General features: G+C 41.7%; 1 protein-coding gene across 1 annotated transcript in view; it reads left to right on the top strand.

Moving 5' to 3' along the window:
* The window catches only part of LOC116825246 (interleukin-6 receptor subunit beta-like), a 50,290-nt gene that overhangs the window by 17,609 nt on the left and 12,675 nt on the right, over positions 1 to 20,006 (top strand). Inside the window, exons 3-10 of the mRNA XM_075067483.1 lie at positions 3,237 to 3,403; positions 5,593 to 5,729; positions 8,277 to 8,418; positions 8,554 to 8,636; positions 11,608 to 11,818; positions 17,171 to 17,329; positions 18,383 to 18,505; positions 19,178 to 19,330. Coding sequence (XP_074923584.1) covers positions 3,237 to 3,403; positions 5,593 to 5,729; positions 8,277 to 8,418; positions 8,554 to 8,636; positions 11,608 to 11,818; positions 17,171 to 17,329; positions 18,383 to 18,505; positions 19,178 to 19,330 — 1,175 coding nt within the window. The remainder of the gene's footprint in view (positions 1 to 3,236; positions 3,404 to 5,592; positions 5,730 to 8,276; positions 8,419 to 8,553; positions 8,637 to 11,607; positions 11,819 to 17,170; positions 17,330 to 18,382; positions 18,506 to 19,177; positions 19,331 to 20,006) is intronic.

The following is a 20,006-nucleotide window of genomic DNA, read 5'->3' as shown; positions in this document are numbered from 1 at the left end:
TCACACAGCGCACAGTCAACTTGTGGAATTCCTTACTGAGGAGATTGTGAAGGCTGGGACTATAACAATGTTTAAAAGGGAACTGGATGTTTCTTACTACACTCTTGCACTTAAGCTGGCAGTGTTTGTGCTCTTTTCTATTTGCCTCACTAGGATTTGACTTCCACTTTTTAAAGGAAGTCTTTTTATCTCTCACTGCTTCTTCTACATAGTTGTTAAGCCACGGTGGCGCTTTTTTAGTTCTTTGACTGTGTTTCTTAATTTGGGGTATACATTGAAGTTGGGCCTCTATTATGGCGTCTTTAAAAAGGGCACAGGCAACTTGCAGAGATTTCACTTTGTACCTTTTAACTTTTGTTTAACTAACCCCCTCATTTTTGTATAGTTCCCTCTTTTGAAATTAAATGCCACTGTGTTGGAGCCCTGCCTCTGCACCTGACAAGATTCACCTTACACCTGTGGGAGTACTGATATATCTGAGAAGCCATGTGACTCAGATATGTGTGGGGGCAGAGTTAACCTTTGACTATAAAGCCTCAAGTATTTGTAAAGTTCATGTAGGGAACTCAAAGTAAGTTTAACATTATTTTATTTGTATTCATATTCAACAAAAATTACATGTCAAATTTGTAAAGACACTTAAATCTGGACATAAATAGAATTGCTTGGTTACCAGTGTTACGTTCATTGGTCTGGTTCAAATGGATTGGACTGTAGTGATAGCTGGGGCCTTGTGAGCCTAGCTGAGGGAAAGTGGATAAAAGTTTATAAAGTGTCACAATAAATTAAAAATAAATGTTGATGGAAAAAGGTGCAAAAGGGAGTCAGATTAACTTAATCTAAACAAAAAGGCCTACTGATATAATTCTAGAACTGTGTTAAGATCACATCTGGTAATCAAGAATAGTGTGGGACCAGAAATTAATCAATCAAAATTGGTGTGTTGGAAGTGAGGCCTAACAGAATAATGAGGGGGTGGGCTATTCTGCCCATTACTACTTTTTGGATTCCTCAAAAAGATTTTTTGGGAAAGCTAGAAATGAGTGAAAGATGAAAAAACAGGAAGAAGCAAGCTTCTCCATTTCTGACCACCCATGGTCTCCTGGGACTACGAGATCCACTGTGACACGATTGGGTCTTTTTCATCCTAATCTTGAGAGATGCCCTGACCAGAAAGGGAGACCCAGATGAGACTCCCACCAGTTCTGGCTAAATTCCAAACAGCATCTGGGGTGTGAAACTTTGTCACTCCCTCTCGTGTGTCGTTTTTCCTTCCCTACCGTATTTTTGACTCTTTCCTAGCCTGCTCCTTTTGCCTTCTGTTTAATAAGGGTTAGGGCTGCCAACTTTTTAGTCACACAAAGCCAAACACTCTAGCTCTGTCCCTTCTTTGAGGCCATGCCCCTGCCCCACTCTTACTCCAAGGCCCTGCCCGCCCAGGCACTACATTCCACCTCCCTCGGTGGCTCGCTCTGCCCCGGTGGCTCGCTCTCCCCGACCCTCACTCACTGTCACTGGCTGGGGTGTGGGAGACGGTGAGAGCTCTCTCTGGGGGTGCAGGCTCTGGGGTTGGGGTGGGGATGAAGGGTTCAGAGTGCAGGGGGGGCAGTGGGTTGAGGCAGGGATTTGGGGTGCAGGAGGGGGCTCCAGGCTGGAGGGTGGGGTAGAAGGGATCAGGGTCTGTGAGGAGGCTCTGAGCTGGGGCAGGGGGTTGAGTGCAGGAGGGGCGAGGACTCCATATTGGGGTGCAGACTCTGGGGTGGAGCCAGGGATGAGGGTTTGGGGTGCAGAAGGGGCTCCAGGCTGGCGGGTTGGGCAAATGTATTCAGGATGTGGGAGGGGGCTCTGGACTGGAGCAAGGGGTTGGAGTACAGGGGAGGTGCGGGTTCCATCTGGGAGTGCAGGCTCTGGGAATGAGGGGTTTGGGATGCAGGAGGGGGCTCCAGGTTGGGAGGGGTCTCAGGGCTGGGGTAGGGGCTCGGTGTTGGAGTGTGGGCTTACTTCCGGTAGTTCCTGGTTAGCTGTGCAGTGGGGTGGCTACGGCAGGCTTCGTGCCTGTCCTGACTCCACACTGTACCCTGGAAGCAGCCAGCAGGTCCAGCTCCTGGGCAGAAGTGTGGCAGGCGGCTCTGCACACTGCTCTCACCCAAAGGCACTGCCCTCGTAGCTCCCATTGGCCATGGTTCCCGGTCAATGTGTGTGCGGAGCCGGTGCTTGGGATGGGGGCAGTGCATGGAGCCCTGTGGCCTCCCGCCTAGGGGTCAGACCTGTTGTCCGCTTCTGGGGTGCAGCACAGAGCCAGGACAGGTAAGGACTAGCCTGCCTTAGCTCCTCAGCACCGCCAGCCAGACTTTTAATGGCCCAGGCGGCAGTGCTGACCAGAATCACAAGAGTCCCTTTTCAACCTGGTGTTCCGAAAACTGGACACCTGGTCACCCTAATAAGAGGCTGGGTTAGCCAGCCTAAACTGCAACAAACCCAAAGTGACAGTTAAAAGCAATGTCCTAAACTGCCCAGCACTGGTACAAGTTTACCAGGTCTTGGAGTGGCTGATAGAGTGCCTTGCCGGAATTTTTTGAGCAGTGAGATTACAAGGAAAAATGAGCACCAAAGACAAAAGCTGTATTTTCTGTCTTTGCTGTTTTCTTTTTCCCCCCATTTGTATGCAGTTGTCTTGTTTTGTTTTCTAGAAAATGGGATTGGACATTAACAGCAACAACACCTGCTCCAGCCCATCTCAACGAAATTTCTCTTTCCCAAAAAAGGACAATTATCGCCATCTTTAATACCATCTAAAAGACTATCAAACAAGTGGGGTTTTTTTTGTGAAAATGCTCTACAGTTAAAGGGAACAAAGGATATTATTAAAATATAAGCCTTATTACTTTGTTATAAATTCAAATGCTTTAACTTTTATTTTTGTATCTTTGGTAACAGGTTTAAATTTTTTTTTTTAAATCTCTTTGCCATGGTACTAAGCAGGCTGAGGTGACTGAATTCCAAGCCTGAACTTTATTTAAAATTGTTTAATATTGGACAATAACAGGGTCATGTTAACAGCCCTAAGTCTTTGGGCCCATATATTTCACCATAATTAATACAAGTCGACACTTTTGAGATTGCCTTTTAAAGTTGTTGTGTGTGTTCTAACTGCCCCACCAATTCACCAGTTGTCATATTGCTGCTTTAATAAGTTATAGTTGAATAATGTTTATTTTAATGTCCTTTGTCTCAAGGGATAAAATCTTGAGATGTTTTGAAAGAACTACAGCATCAACGTCCATCACAATAGAACGAAAATCCCTTTTCATGAATCGTTCTGTAATGATTTGGTTATCAGCAAATTACTCTCATGAGAGCTCTGTGAAAACAAAGAACATCTCCATTACACCCAGCAAGGCAGGTACAGTGCCTCTAATATGGTTCATTATTTGTATTACCACAGCATCTAAGATGCAATAGTTTGGCTAAAACTACAGTATAATTTTACTGAAGTATGGATTTATTTGCTAAATTGTATCTCTTAGTATACACTTCTTACCACCAAATCAAATAGTTAAACCATAATTTGGAACTCTAGGGTGAAATCCCCACTCTAGTGATGTAAGTGTGGGAAGGATTTCACACCTGGAGTGTTTGCAAGACTGTAAAGGAGCAATACCCAGAAACATATTCATCAGTACACACACACACACACACACACCCACACCACACAACACACACACACACCACACCAGACACACACACACAACACACACAACACCACCACGTTACACAACACACACCGCATCTATTTTGTTTGCTGGCTTCTGAAAGGGGTGGTTCCACAAGCCTGTGTTAAGGAAATCTCTATCTAGTTAGAATCTCGCTGTGTTGAGTCTTTTCCAGGTTTTGGTCTGTTCTGGGGGGCACTAAGGTATGTCTACACTTTAAAAAAGTAAAAAAAAAAAAAAAAAAAAAAAAAAGGAGTGGGAGTGGGAGGGAGCAAACCATGGCAGTGAGTCTGAGGTCAGATCTACAGCCTCTGGCTCACAGTGCTCACACTACAGTGCTTAAAAATGGCAGTGTAGACATTCTTGCTCAGGCTTAGAGACCCACCCTCCTTGCTGGGTTTCACACTCCCAGTGGGAACATCTATACAGCTATTTGTAATGTAGTGCCTGCACAACTCTGTAGACCCAGGTTCTGAGTCTCGCTACAGTGGCTTATTTTTTGGGGAGGGGGCAGTGTAGACCTACCCATTGGGTAAGACCAAGTCTGATTCAGGTTTGAGTTCAAGTCCCCCTTCTATCTACACACAAATCAGTCTGACTTGGATCAGCAAACACTCAGGACCTAGGTCCTACAACCCTGCTATAGGGCTCAGTCAGAACCAGAGTCTCACTGTGACTGTGGTCCAAGCCCTGCCATTTTGCAGTGTGGACACAGCTCAAGCCATAGACTCAAGTCAGTCAGTCTGTGTAGTGCAGTGTGGACACTTTAGCACAGATGAGACCTGGGCCCAGCAATTGTAAGCCCAGGTTTACAATTCAGTGTGCATGCTCAGGCGTAGGCTTGGAAACCAAGCCTGCGTCCCACAAACCTGGGTTCACAATTCAGTGTAGACATACTTAAGTTAGTTACACAGTAATTTTCTATAAAAGGATACCACCTAGTTACAAATGAAATATCAAGTCCTGTTCTTCTGATTAGGTATTTATAGTGCAATTCACCATGGTATCCAAGTATTGCTCTAATCCTCAAGTGCTGCCCAAAGACTGAGAGTAACTTTGGTCACAGGCTTTTCTAGGAGACATGGGATTGGAGCTGGGAGTGAGAACAGAGTCCTCACTACTGCAGCACCCTACTGGAACCACTCCACAGTTACTACTCTAGCCTCTGTTGGGGGCCTTTGACCACTTTACATGTGTAAGGTTATGTCTACACTTTGAGCTGGAGAGGTGATTCTCAGATCGAGGAGACACCCATGCTAGCTCTCAATGAGCTAGCACACTAAAAATAGACTGTAGCCCTGACAGTGAGAGTGGTGGGAGTTCATGCCTGTCAGAGATGCTAGATATGTAGCCTGGGCAGCTAACCCTTCCCACTACTGCAACTATATTCTATTTTTAGTGTGCTAGCTAGCTCAGGTACTTCTCCTGGAGCTGGAATCACACCCCCAGCTCCAAGTGTAGCCATAACCTTAGAGAAAAAGAAATTGTACTTGAAATTACACCTCTGACATACCCAAAAAATACAGAAGCAATTAGAGTTCAGGATAGTCTTTTTAAACAGCATTATTGCTGGTGCTGTAGACGTTCTGATTTGAGGATTGTACCACTTATGCTGACTTTGAATGGTATCTGATACCACAAATTCTCATTGATATCAACAGAACTGCCCGCAGAGAAAGATCTTACCTTCATTTAGTAAATGTGAAAGAACTGGGCCTTTGTCTCATACTGCAAAATTTCACTAATGAATTCTTTCTGGATTTTGAAGATTTAAAATCGACATATTTAGTACTGAGCAAATAGAAGGGAGAAAAAATTGTGTTTATCATTAGTTCCTGCTATGTGTGTGTGTTTACAGCTTCTGCGTTGTTCATTTTAGAGAAGTGTGCTATACACTCCATAAGTGCTCACCAGTTATCAAACAGATTAATAATTAAGTGGGACGCACCAAAAAAGTCTATGCAATATGAACTGCAATATAAAGAAGCACATCCAACATCCTCACGGTGGATATTGGTGAGTATATGAAGATTAATATCAACTTAAAAGATTCAGCTGAATATTACTGGTTCTATGATACACAGCACTGTTCTGACAAGACAAAAAAATACTACCTGTTAACCTAGGGTGACCAGATGTCCCGATTTTTGGGTCTTTTTCTTATATAGGCTCCTATTACCGCCCTCACCGCCTGTCCCGATTTTTCACAATTGCTGTCTGATCAACCCTTGTTAACCACCATTTAAGTTCTGTTAAGATGTCCCAGGCTGTGGGACAGATCCTGAGCTAGTGTCAATCAGAATAGCTCTGTTGACATTAATGAAGCCCTGGTAAATTACATCAGCTGAAGCTCTGACCCTACATTGTTAATGGCTAATTTCAGCTTGACAAAAAAGTGCCAAACGTTGCACCCTCTACTCATGCTTAAACCCTACCTCTTAGACACATATTACATTTTTAAATGGATGCTCAAGAAATCAGATACACAAGGCATTTTCAGTGCCAGTCCAAAAGCTAGCTTAGCATTTTGAGCATTCACAACTCTTATTAAAAATCAAGCTCAGTTGCACATGTGGATTGAGCACTTTGAATGTATTGCCACAGCTCTTCTATGTGCCTCAGCTTCAACCCCAAAGAAAGTGGAAAGTCTTTAGATCTTTGCATGATTCTGTATTTTCCCCCAAATCAATTTTATTATTAGAAATGTTACAAAACAAAATATTGTCTCCTAAAAATGCTTCTGCTCACTGTCTTTAGCACTAGAGCAAGAGCTAACCACCTAATTGTTTTTATTCATAATTTTCACATATATTTTCATGGCAATAAAAACTATAATGGAGAGTAGTGAGGAGACTTTTAGGTCTAAATTTTCAAAAGTGCATCTCTGCCAACTATGTACATTGCCTATGTGATCACTGTAATTGTACAGGCTACTATTAACTGCATACACAAATTAGCATTGAGGCAGTGCATGTATGCAAGTATGTGCATGCAGTTTTGAAATTTTTTGAGCCCAATGTGCATTTCTAATACTTCATTTTACCTCATTTCCTAGCTCTTTTGAGCTCCTAAATGAGGCCCCAACTCAGTAAAGCTCCTAAGCTTGTGCTTAAATCCATCCCTGGTCACAAAAGTACTTAAGCTTATGCTTCACTTTCAGTACATGCTTGAGTCCCACTGAAGTCAATGGGACATAAGCACAAGCTTAACTTTAAACATGTGCTTAAGTACCCTTCTTGAATCAAGATACTTTCCTGAAATGGGAAGCACATGCCTTGAGTGTCTAATGGTTCTGTTAGGGCCCAATCCCTCGGGGTGCTTAGATGCGTAAGTCCCGGACTTATGCTCCACTGCAATCCCCAAAACTCCCACCAACCCCCCCTAGGTGTCTACACTCACTCAAGTACCCTCAGTGCCTATGTCTCTGAGCATACACAATACTACCTCACTTGCGGTATCTGAATGCCTGTCTCCTGCCTACGCCCCAGACTGATCTGCAAACCGGGGGAAGATAGGTGCTCCTCCTTAGTCATGCGCAGGGCCCAGTCCAATAGGCATGCTCAGATGCTGCCTACTGGATCAGATCCCATTAAATATCTGGCATCCTGTTGGAGCTGGGAAACAGGATCCTGGGACCTCCCAGGTGGATGACCTCACCACTGAACTATACAGTCATTCATTTTCTCTCTGGCCCAATGATTGTTCCACTGTGAATAAATACCTTAGTAGTCATTGGGCCAGAAAGAGAGAGAATGAATGTTTCTATAATTTAGGGTCCAGTCCCCCTATTCCAAACACTAGTTAGTTATACACAGGAGAACACTTCCACCAGAAGAAAGTAGGAAGCCTTATGTCAGAATATCCCATAACTCAGTGGGTAGAGCATTTTCCTGAGAGGTGGGAGAACCCTGTTTAAATCCTCTGCCCCACTCAGGCAGAGGGGAAAATGGAACCTGAAATGCCCATATCCCGGATGAGTGATCTAACCATTGGACACTACCTCCTCCAGCCATTTTGTGAGGGACAAGTCAGGCTTCTAACTCTGTCCCAGAACAAACAACTTAGACACCTAAACCACCTGACTCTAGGAGAGCAGTTCCTGTTCATGGATTACTGGCAGAGATAGGTGTCCTCCTGCAGCCTCTGAGAGCGAGAGATGGATCTTAGGACTCTGCCCTCTTGATGGCATCTCCCATTAGCTAGCTTAAGTGGCTCCCTGCCTTGTGTGCTGGTTTTTGTGGCTTTCATTCTAAGGCACCTTTCTTCCCCATTTGTTATACAGGGAGCCCAGGTGCCTAACTCAGGCTTTTGTGGATCACAGTGTTGTTCCTGTGATTTCCTAACTGCCTAAAAGTTAGGTGCCATGATGTTTAGCATTGCAATACCTACATCTTTTTGTGGATCTGGGCCTTAGTGACTCCTGTATATTGGTGAGTACACTTAACTTCCATTGAAAGAACTGGCCCCTTAGAAAGGAGAGTAATGATTACAAAGTATAAAATTATTAAAAGGGAACTTTAGTTTAATGATGCCAAATATTGTTTAAAATTTGTTTGTTTGCAGGTGCCCACAGCAAACGATGCTGTCAATGTGACTGTCTCCGATTTAAACAGTACGTCTTCGTATGTTATTCAGCTCAGATGCAGACCCAGTGAGGATCACCACTGCGTTTGTGTTTGGAGTAAAGAGATTTTAGTCCCTCATAGTACGTGGCATTTCATTTGGTTGTTCTGGCGATTGGTATAAATCAGTTGTTGCATAAAGTTATGTAGTATTTATAGATTGGAAAATATTAAAATCAAATTATGAGTTTGGGTTTCCCCATCCTTCTCTTCTCTAGAGTTAATTGACACGCCAACAATTTCAGCTAATGAAACCATAGAAATCTCTCCAGGAAGAATAAATGTTTTTCTTCAGTGGCAGGTAATGTATTTGTTATTATCATGGATATAGCAAAAAAGTTAATCATTTTGGGTGAAACGGGGGATTTAGTTCATTATATTGAAATGTCAGCAAATATTCTATGCAAGCAAAACTATATTTGAATATTGCGATGTTGTGCACCTTTGCATCAACAATTCCTAGCACTATATATATAAATTTGTACAGTCATGGTCTTAGAGAAGAGTGAGCAAAACCCCTTTGTAAACTTACAAAATGATTGATACAGCAACATCTGAACTCTGGACATTGGCCTAAATGAAGCATCTTTCCATTCTACGCTAAGTATTTGTAGGAGCTGAATTCTCAAGTCTCTCTCTCACAATCATCCTCCACCTTGAAAGATTCCCTTAGGTAGGCATCCCTGAGGCCATAGAGCTAAAAGACTCTCTTTGTCTCACATATTCATAAGGTGTCATCTTATTCTCAAATGAGACTACAGCTTTTGAAGGATCCCCACTCTAGGAATTCTGAAAGCAACTTCCAAGTTTATTTATTCAAAAATCTAGATACAGCATAGGTTATGAGACTGTTGCTGACAAAAAGAGTGCTCTATTCACCGTGCAGAGTGCTGCATATTCACCATAATGCCATTAAAAGTTCAGAAGCTGAAATCTGGAAGAATCCCTTCTTCCACAATGGACATCATGATCATCAATTGACTGACTCCTGTACATCAGCCATTTTTGCTGAATTAATGCCGTGAAGGTTTCCTGACAAAGTGAGCACATAAAAAATGTGAGGGCAGTAAATCCGACAACCTTGAGTTCACTGCCAGGGGGCTAGCAGGACATTTTGATGAGCAAGGAGCTATTATAGACTTCAAGGCCTGTGGTCTTCATGTAAAGACTCTATCTAAAACCTGAGGGAAAAAGAGGGCTTCCAATTCTAAATCAAAGTCAGAATCAACAAAGACACCCATATCTGTATGTGAAGTGATCTATCAAAGGGACATTTTGCAGCAACCTGCTGAAAAAAAGAAACTTCTTAGGAAGTTACCCCTCTTACCAGCAGGTGATGAATCTAAACTAGAAATAAAATTATTCCTTTTACAGTAATGTCGTAAATCGTACATACTAATTCCAATATCAAACTGAAGGAAGAAATCATCTTTAAATGAGAGCTTGAGTTACATCTTATGTAATTGATGTTTTGGAGCATAAACTTTCGTGGGTGAATACCCATGCATCTTCTGTAAAAGCAGCAGAGAATCCTGTGGCACCTTATAGACTAACAGACGTTTTGGAGCGTGAGCTTTCGTGGGTGAATACCCACTTCGTCAGACGCATGCATCTTCTGTAATTGTTTCATCTGATCCCATCTTCTTCAAAAGGCCTTCAATTTTATGCACTTTAGTCCCATTCAACTCAATAGGGATGCACTTAAGTGCTTTCCTGACTTGGAGCCTAATGACTTTAAAGATGCACAATAGTGTAAGAGTAACTGAGATGTGCTTCTGAGTCTTTTTATAATTATAAAATGTTAAGAAAAAAAATGCAGACCCTCCTGCCACAGCTATTTACACAGCATTGGAGCAGAGAACAGTTCGTGACACAAGACTGTAGTATCTAGTACTAGTATCTGGATACTTAAAAAGCATTTGCCTTGGTCAGTGCTCACCTTTTTCTTTTGAGGATTGCTCTGCTCTGTTACCATACTAAACAACCTTAATATCAGTAGGCAAGGACACCTTTCTGCTGTAGCAGTTTAATTACCAGTCCCCTCCTCCTCACAAGATAGTTCAAAATGCCCTGTCAAATCTAGGGTATTAAGATTTTCAGAGGCATATATGGCAGTTAAGCACCTAACTCTCACTGACCTCCAGGCTCCTAATAAATTAGGGGCACATTCTGAGTACAGCATACAAAGTGTTTTAGCGGCTTCATCTTCATTAACATTTATTGGATTTGCACAGGTAAGAACCCAATTCATCATCATCATCATCACTCCCATAACTGCATTGGTCATTGGGGCACCATCATTGATGATCAATCAACCTATTGCCTCCACCACTGATGTGTGTCAGTGCTTGAGTCTCTGTGAAGTCCATTCCTGTCTACCTTTTATATTGTCAATCCATCTGTTCTTCTGTCTACCTCTTCTTCTCTTCCTCTCTACTGTCCCTTGGAGGATGATCTTGGCTATAGGCCAGATGATATTGTTACATGGCTGTACCTCTTCAGCTTGCGCTTCTTCATAGACATTAGGAGGTCTTCATATGACCCAGCGCCTTGGGTGATGATATTGCAGACCTCTTCATTAGTGACATGGTCAAAGTACAAGATGCCCAGGATTTTATGGAAGTATCTCATCTCTACTACCTTTATTTTCCATTCAAGTTGTGCCATCAGCGTCCCTGTCTCACACATACACAGAAAAATGGAGATGACTAGTGCATACAGCAGTTTCAGTTTGGATTCCAGGCAGATGTTCTGATTTCTCCAAATTGGCTTTAGCTTTCCCACTGCTGCTGCTTGCACAGTTCTTGCCAGAATTTCTCCCTTTGATCCTTCATCAGTGATGATTGCCCCCAAATATTTGAACTCTTTCTCTCTCTCCAGCTCTTGTCCACTGACAGGGATGTGTGAGCTGATCCCATCATGTTTGTTTGTCATCAGCTTGGTTTCCTCTGCACTGATTTCCATGACGTCTCTTGCAGAACCCAATTAAGCAAAGCATTTAATCATACAATTATGTGCTATATATTTAAATAATTTTAAGCAAATGTTTAAGTCCCAAGAACATGCTTCAGTGCTTTGTTAAATCATTTCCTAAATCCCCAATCACGGCACTACATTTATCTCCTTTTGACAATCAATGTGCAAAGACAGCGTAGATTTGTTTATACATAATTTCGTGTTTGTTTTGTGGCTTACAATTTTTTGTAACTGTTCTAATTTTACTAAGAAGGGGATTGATATCTGATTGTTCAGTGATAATCTTTTTCTATTAGATAACACAAAGCAGGAATGTCATTGGATATTATGTTAATATTGAAAGAATACCCAACAGTTGCAATGATCGACCTGAACGCATCAGCATAACCGAGAGAAGAGTGCATCTGAATCTCTCCATGGCTTATTATCGGTTTAATATTTCTGCCTATAATGAAGCAGGAGAATCTCCACAGATCACTTATGTTGTCCCAGATTTCACCACAACAGGTACTTTATCACTTATTCTAGATAGGTGAAGAAACATTCTTTTGTGGGCAATGTTGCCTTGTGATAGCAATAATTTGGGGATGATTGTTCCTCTTTATTTTTTTCTTTAAACCTGCACCAAAGTAAGGACTTGTATGAAAACTGGCCAAAAAGAGCAGTTTTATGGAGCTCTATCAGAACACGTTATGGTACTATCTGTTGTGAAGATTAGTTATTCATATCAAATTAATGCCTGTAGGAAGTTCGAACTGAATTCTGTGTGAGCTGATCCACACCAAGAAATCTGAAAAATAAACTGGAAACCTGAGAGAAGAGCTACATTTATTTCAGCTAGGCCATTGGATTAACTAACTACTAGCAGACTCATTTTACTGTGCATTACAAACACTCTTTGTAGTTTGAGGTGATTATAGCTGTAATGACCTGCCAGGTGCATATTTACAATTAAAGGTCATCATGATCTACTGCTACTCCATTCAGTGTTTATCTTATGTCATCTTCTGGCAAGTTGCATGTGCGCACAAATTTCCAACATGAAACTAATACAATGGTAAGAACAAAATTGAGAGAGGGTGGAGAGGGCCTTCCAAAAATTAGAAGGCTTCTAAGAAATCCAGGAAATATAACTGCCACAGTACAATTTCCATGCTTTGCTAGACATTTGCTTGTATATCTCCATTCATAGTTAAAATCAGTGTTCCCATGTGTATTGTAAAGATCAATGTTTGTCAAGTGCTTTATAGTTTCAATGTGTCACGAATGCTAATTGTAATTATATATTATCTTATATCATGACAACTGTAATCTCTTTCCCTCTGGCCTCCTCCCATATTGCCACTCTCCAATCCATACAAAATGCAGCTGCCAAGAATCTCTTCTTGCCCTGTTACTCTGACCATGACATCCTATCTCATTGTCCACCAGATCATATTTAAGATTTTTGTCCTTACCTTCAAGACACTGCACAACTCTGCCTCTCCCTGTCTGCATGAGTTGTCTCTTAATCCCCTCCCCACCTTCTTTTCTCCATCAACAATGCAAGCTTTGAGCACCTAGTTGCTCATTTCTCCCACAAATATCTCTGCACTGTCTTCTATGCCACTGAAACTCATAGAAGGAACACTCAAAAATTTAACCTCAAGGCCACTCCTCTCCCCTTCTCTCTCCTAAATACTCTCTCTTTTCTGATGCCTATTGAAAAAACAAAGCAATCAATGGTGATTAGGTTTAGTGATATCTGGTTTATTAAAACTTTCAAATGGTCTAGAATGTAGGGTGTCCAGACGTCCCGATTTTGGGGTCTTTTTCTTCTGTAGGCTCCTATTACTCTCCACACCGTCCTGATTTTTCACACTTGCTGTCTGGTCACCCTACTAAAACCTTATGTTGTGCAATAGTTACCTCATGTAGCCACACCTTTGTTTTCTATTACCCTTCTTGTCCCTTTTTACCCCATCCCTCCTTTTGTTTGCCATACTCAATCATTGAATCTTATTCCAAACAAGATTTTAAGCACCTCAGGGAAAGGCCATGTCTTCCTATATTTGGGGGCAATGCTAAGTGTACAGGACCAGCTACAGTGGAACTAGCATTTTTGGACTGATCATATCAAAGTTATAATTAGACAAAGTTAGTCCTGAGAGGTATAAGAGTGGGGGAGGACAGATATCAGCCCTAGAATGGTAGAGGCCTGTTACCTTTGAGCTTAACAAGGGTTACCTCAGGTTAACTAGACACACTGGAGGCTAGTTAAGGGCTCTCAGTGACATTTAAAAAAAAACCCTCCTGGTGAAAGAGGGGAGGGGAGATAAGATGCTGCTGGGAAAAAAGGTTTCTTCTGGGTGGAAGGCTGCGCTCCTTCCTATAGCAACCATATTAATGGACTGTTAGGGGAAGGACTGCACTCAGAGGCCAGCATAAAAATGGAACACCCCCGAGAGAGGGCAAAGAAAGATGTTCTCCTTTGTGTGTTATGAACTTATTTCTTTTAAAACGAACTGAATGAAGTATTTCTTCACATAACACACAGACAACTTTACCAAGGATGTTGTGGCGACCAAGACTATAACAGGGTTCAATTCTGAGTAGTTTGCTGTAAGACTTTCTAATTTGAGTGTAGTTATTGTAATATTATTATTGAAATATTTGGACAATGCATTGTTGTAAGGTAGAATTTCCTATGGCCTGATACTGTGCGTAAGTAACAATCAGCATCTGGGTACCTCTGTCATTCTCCAGCTGATGTGTCTGCAGTTAATGTTTCATACCTTCTCCTATCCACCTAGCACCAGAATTTTCCAATTAGTCCTGAACACAATTCTTCCCCTTCCTCCAACATCGTCACCTTAGCAAATCTCTCTTCTGGTTTCTCTTATTCTTGAATTATTTAGTTCTCACCATAATTTTCCTCTACCTTTCTCTGCCACTGAAGAATATAGTGTCCACCACTTCAATCTTTTCTGACTAATCCTACTGATAGTCAACGGTTTACCAAGTCTGCCCACTTAAGCGTCATGATTTTCCTTAGAAATTTATTTTCAACTCTAGCTGTAGTTTCATCCTTTGTTTCCCCTAATGTGCCTAAGGTCTTACACATCAATAAAAACATTACTGTGATGATATAGGCATTCAGTTTGTTTCCCATGAAGATTTCTTAGACCTAGTCTACAGTATGAGGTTAGGTCAAATTTAGCCACATTAGGTTGATTTAAAAATGAATGCATCCACAAAACGAACCCCGTTCCGTTGACCTAAAGGGCTCTTAAAATCGATTTCTGTACTCCTCCTCGGAGAAGAGAGTAGCGCTAAAATCGACTTTGCTGGGTTGAATTTGGGGTAGTGCAGATGCAAATTAACGGTATTGGTCTCTGGGAGCTATCCCAGAGTGCTTCATTGTGACCGCTCTGGACATCACTTTGAACTCCGATGCACTAGCCAGGTACACAGGAAAAGCCGTGGGAACTTTTGAATTTCATTTCCTGTTTGGTCAGCATGGTGAACTCGGCAGCACAAGTGATCATGCAGTCCCCCCAGAATGGTAGAGCGTAGAATGTTTCTCCCCCTATCATCTCTATCCGTGAGGTTATCACAGATTAGAAGGTGGGGAAAAAAACAAAAACGCACTCACAATGACATGTTTCTGAGCTCATGTAGTCCTCCCGCACTGATAGGGCACAACTTAATGCATGGAGACATTCAGTGGCAGAGGCCAGGAAAGAATTAAGTGAGCGCGAAGAATGGAGGCAGGATGCAATGCCGAGGCTAATGGGGGAGCAAACGAGCACGATGAAGCATCTGTTGGAGCTGCAGGAAAGTCAACAAGAGCACAGAACCCTGCTGCATCCGCAGTATAGCCACCTACCCTCCTCCCTATGTTCCATAGCCTCCTCACCCAGATACCCAAGAACGCGGTGGGGGAGGCTCCGGGAACTCAGCCACTCCACTGCAGAGGATGGCCCAAGCCACAGAAGGCTGTCAATTCAAACAGTTCGATTTTTAGTGTGCCTCCAATAAGCAATGCGGCCTTGTTCTTCCCTCCTCTCCTACCCCACCTGGGCTACCTTGTCTGTTCTCTCTTTTTTTTTTTTTTAAATTAATAAAGAAAGAATGCATGGTTTCAAAACAATCATTACTTTATTTCAAAGGAGGGAGAGTGGCTGGCTTACAGGGAATTAAAATCAACAAAGGAGGCAGGTTTGCATCAAGGAGAAACACACACAACTGTCACACCGAAGCCCGACCAGTCATGAAACTGGTTTTCAAAGCTTCTCTGATGTGCAGCGCACCTTGCTGTGGTCTTCTAATCGCCCTGGTGTCCGACGCGAAACAGTTGTCTGCTGTTGCTTTCATGGAGGGAGGGGCGACTGATGACATGTACCCAAAACCACCCGCAACAATGTTTTTGCCCTATCAGGCATTGGGAGCTCAACCCAGAATTCCAATGGGCGATGGAGACTGTGGGAACTATGGGATAGCTACCCCTAGTGCACCGCTTTGTAAGTCGATGCTAGCCATGCTGGTGAGGACTCACTCCGCTGACTTAATGCGCTTAGTGTGGACATACACAATCAGCTGTATAAAATTGATTTTTAAAAATCGACTTTTATAAAATTGACCCAATTTTGTAGTGTAGACATACCCTTAGATCAAGTTCTCCTCAGCTAGTTTTGTCACTTTTTAATTCTTCCTTATAGCCACTCTCCTACTGTTTTTCAGATAGAAGATGAAATGGAGTTCTCTATCAACCACAGCGTTTCCTGATGTATAAGTTGCCTGTCTTCCTTCTTAGTGTCAGCCAGTTAGTCTTGCCAGTTTTGATTATTAATGACTACACTATCTAGTGTTCATTGGGAATTTTTAGATTAAATGTTTTTTTCAGTTAGAAAATACTGATTTGTCAAAACCAAGACTCTTAGCAGAAATGTATCAATTCAAATGAAGCTTTTGTTGGGAAAGTTTCTCAGGCCCTGGATGGAATTTCTAGGAAAAACCAGGGAAAGAGAGACAGACACTCAGGTCCAGATCCCCGCTCTGCCTAATTTGGAGCAGGGGCTTGAACCTGAGGATCCCACATCCCAGGTGAGAGTATCCTAACCACCAGAACTTTGGGTATTCTGGGGTGGAGGAGTCCATCTTTCCTATTGGAGTGATTCCAATTTGTGTAGATAATTAAATATTAATTGGATGAGAGAGACAGAGAGACTGACTCCAGCCTGGTGTTTAGAACACTCACTTGAAATGAGAAGGACTTGGATTCCAGTCCCTGCTCCTTCTAACTTGGTGCCCTAACTACCAGGTTAGAATCAGTCTCTCTCTGGTTTTTCACAGAGTTTCAAAACTTTTCTGGTTCACACAGACACAAAACTAAATGCTGAAACTCCAACTTTTCTTGTGAAATGGAATTCTCATTTTCTAGCCAGCCTTACTATTGTCAGACTTTATATTAAGAAGAATACCACAAAAACACATCTTATTTCCCTAAATTTGAAGCCTAACGACTGTCTCCCCCAGTCAGAAATGTCTCACATAGCAGCACTCCATTCAGTACTACGTATGGCTTTCCTAGGGGAAGGATTCCTGTTAAGTAAGGTGCTCCCCCTTCCCAAGGTTTGAATGTTCTCTTCCCCCTTTGTAGTAAAGGTCATGTCCAGAAATTAAATGTGGATCTTCGCTAAGGCAGTGCAAAGCACTAGACTGACTTGAAACTTTTTTATAAACTATATTGTTACTAGTAATTAGAGTTCATTAAGCCTTACTACCCACATAGTCTCCATGACTTGCCACAGGATGCTGACTTCACAGTGAATTTTTTTCCTATTTATTGATCTATAAAATATTTTGCTTTTCCCTCAGTTTTGCCTGGACAAATCACTGCCATACCACAGGGAAATAACACTGTTGTCACCTGGAATCCAGAATACAATCCAAAGTGTTTTGTGGTTGATTGGGGCACTGGTAAAGAAGATATGCACATGAAAATAATAACTAAGCCCATGGGAAATTTCACACTAGGTAACAAATCAACTTTATTTCATGGATTGTCCAGTTATTTTATGGAAAACATGCCTCTTTCTTTCACTTGCAGTTTTAAAAAACATGAGACAGATGAAGATCCTTCCTCACACCTCTACTCCTCTTTGTTCTGTGTATATAGGGGAACAAAACAAAACAAAACAATTGAAGTACATGGGCGTTTCAGTCCTCCCTGGGAAGCCTACCAGTCATGGTCAGTGAAAAAATGCAGCTATACAAAAATAGACTGTTTGGGCTATTCCCCTCCCCCAAATCCAGAAGAAAGGCTTATACGCTGCAGGCTAACAGCATGACAAGGGTGACAACATTTTGCCCTCCTAGGTAAACTTCACTTACATGACAGACAGCTGTGTCACAGGCTGCCCAGGTGGTGACATTCCATCCCTTTCCCCATAACTTGTCCATGTAAAGTCGCAGTAACAAAACAAAACTTGTTATACAGCATATCTGAGTTTTGTGCAAAGAGCTTCTGTTCAGGAACATTTTACAGGACTTGCATTCTGCATATTGACTGAGATCATACAAGTGACTCTGGCAAAGATCAATCAGGATTAATGTCAATGTACATTGGACACATTTGATGTGAGGGTCACAATTGAAATGTTATCAATAATTCATCCACTGTTTTCATGGATCCTCTTATTATATGTGCATCCCCTGGTCGTATCCAGTTTAAGTTCCCAGACAGAAAAAAAAAAATCCATGCTTCAGCCAAGAGGCCTCGAGCTATTTTACTTTCCTGCTTTCCACCCTGTAGCTCCATCTGTGCAATAGAGGCAGACTAGAACCCAATTTGGCATACTTTACAAACAAGGTTGTATATTAATTTGTCATTTTAATTATGAAAAAAATCCAATATACAGGTGGTATGTAAATGGTCTAGGAAGCCACCTGGAGAATGTGTACATTTGGACTCTTAACATGAAGACCAGGAATTTGTTAAACTATATTTGGGGGGTTATACAGAAAAGCTGAAAGGTCCTTCCCCTTACACGTTCAGCAAATACTGATTCCAACTTGATTGTTTTCCAGACCATTTACAACCATATAAATTGTACAAAATAATGGTGCATGCATCTGACATATGTGAATGTGAAAGTTTCATGAGACATGAGAGGACATTTGGAGTGACCCACTTCTACTCAGTTCAAGGAGGTATTTCCTAGAAAATCTTCATTCCCTGCCTCGCTCCATTCGTTCCCTTCCACTTTTTCTCCTATTTCTCCACCATCAGTAATAAGGGAGCTCCACCATAACAGCTTTGCTGGGATGACCTAACATAACACTACTATTCACTCAGTCATGCCCCTAACTCCAAGCTGTGATATGCTGGCTTTGTGTGTGAGTGAATGTGATGTTGCTTGCTAGTGATGGGTCCACAAAGATGATGGGGTATCTATTACTATTCATGGCAGAATGTTAAGGCAATGGAGCAGGGGTTTTGTCACTTCTTAGAGTGTGTGATTTGTGGCCAGATTTGATACCCTTACCCACAATGACTAGCCCCTTCCTAGGTGAGTAGCCATTCATGCCAATGTGACTATGGTGGGTAAGGGTATCCTTAGAAATTGTATCTGTAGCAGATGGATGATATGTCTGTACCTTCTTTGGTATTGTTTTAAGCAGGACTCAGCTTCCCACTGTATGTAATTGTTCTCTTTCCCTTCTCTGCCTTTAGTTATCTGTGTGTCAGTCTGCAAATTGGGGAGATGCTTCCCATTAAGTACTCAATTTCTATGTATGGATTAGCATGATGCACATTGGATTACAGACAACAGTTATCTGTATGATTTGAGTTATTTATTTTTAAATAACCTGATGCTTAAGTTCCTAGGACAGGTCCAGCGACTGTGAAAATTTCAAATATCATGAAGCATTCCGCTACTGTGAAATGGACTGAAGTACCTCCAGAAGACTGTCTGGGCTTCCTCCAGGGATACAGAATCAACTACACAGACACAATGAAGAATCTCTCTCTGGGTAGGTCACTATGTCACATCATCATAAGCCAAGACCAACATTTCCCACATAGAGCAGTAGCAATCAGATATAACTGTTGCCTACATGTTACAAGTGTTGAGCTACTTAATACCTTTAATCCACACATATAACTTTATTGACCTTTGATTTCACTGGCAGTTGAGTCTGTCAGCAGATCAACTGCCAGTGAACATTTTAATATTCTAACTGGTTTAGAATATCTAAAGACTTCTAATGATTACAGGGTATGCTCTCAGTTTATTATGAAATGTATCTTTAAAGATTAAGCATCAGCATCATCACAGGAAGCCAAAATTCAGATCAATTTAGGTCATGAAAGAAACACTCAACATATTTTGAATTCAGAAAAGGGTTCAAAGGTTCACAGAATTACCCTCCAGTTCAATACACTTTGTTTTAGTTTACAAGTGATCAAGTTGCTGTTAAAGCTTCAAACCCACCAGGCTAAATAAAATCTTCAAAGATACTTAAAACTCCTGCTGCTAAAAATTTAGTAGCAATTTCTGTTAAACACTGAAAGGAAGGATATGCTATTAGCATGTTTACCACTTAGCTTAAGATATTGTGACAATTCACACTATTTCTGTGTTGCATTATGACTCAGCCCAGCTTGTTTCTGAAGATCTCTACTGGGGATCAAATATAATGCATAATT

Source organism: Chelonoidis abingdonii, chromosome 6, assembly GCF_003597395.2.
Source record: "Chelonoidis abingdonii isolate Lonesome George chromosome 6, CheloAbing_2.0, whole genome shotgun sequence".
Classification (NCBI taxonomy): Eukaryota; Metazoa; Chordata; order Testudines; family Testudinidae; genus Chelonoidis; species Chelonoidis abingdonii.
This window is presented reverse-complemented; position numbering and strand designations above follow the sequence as displayed.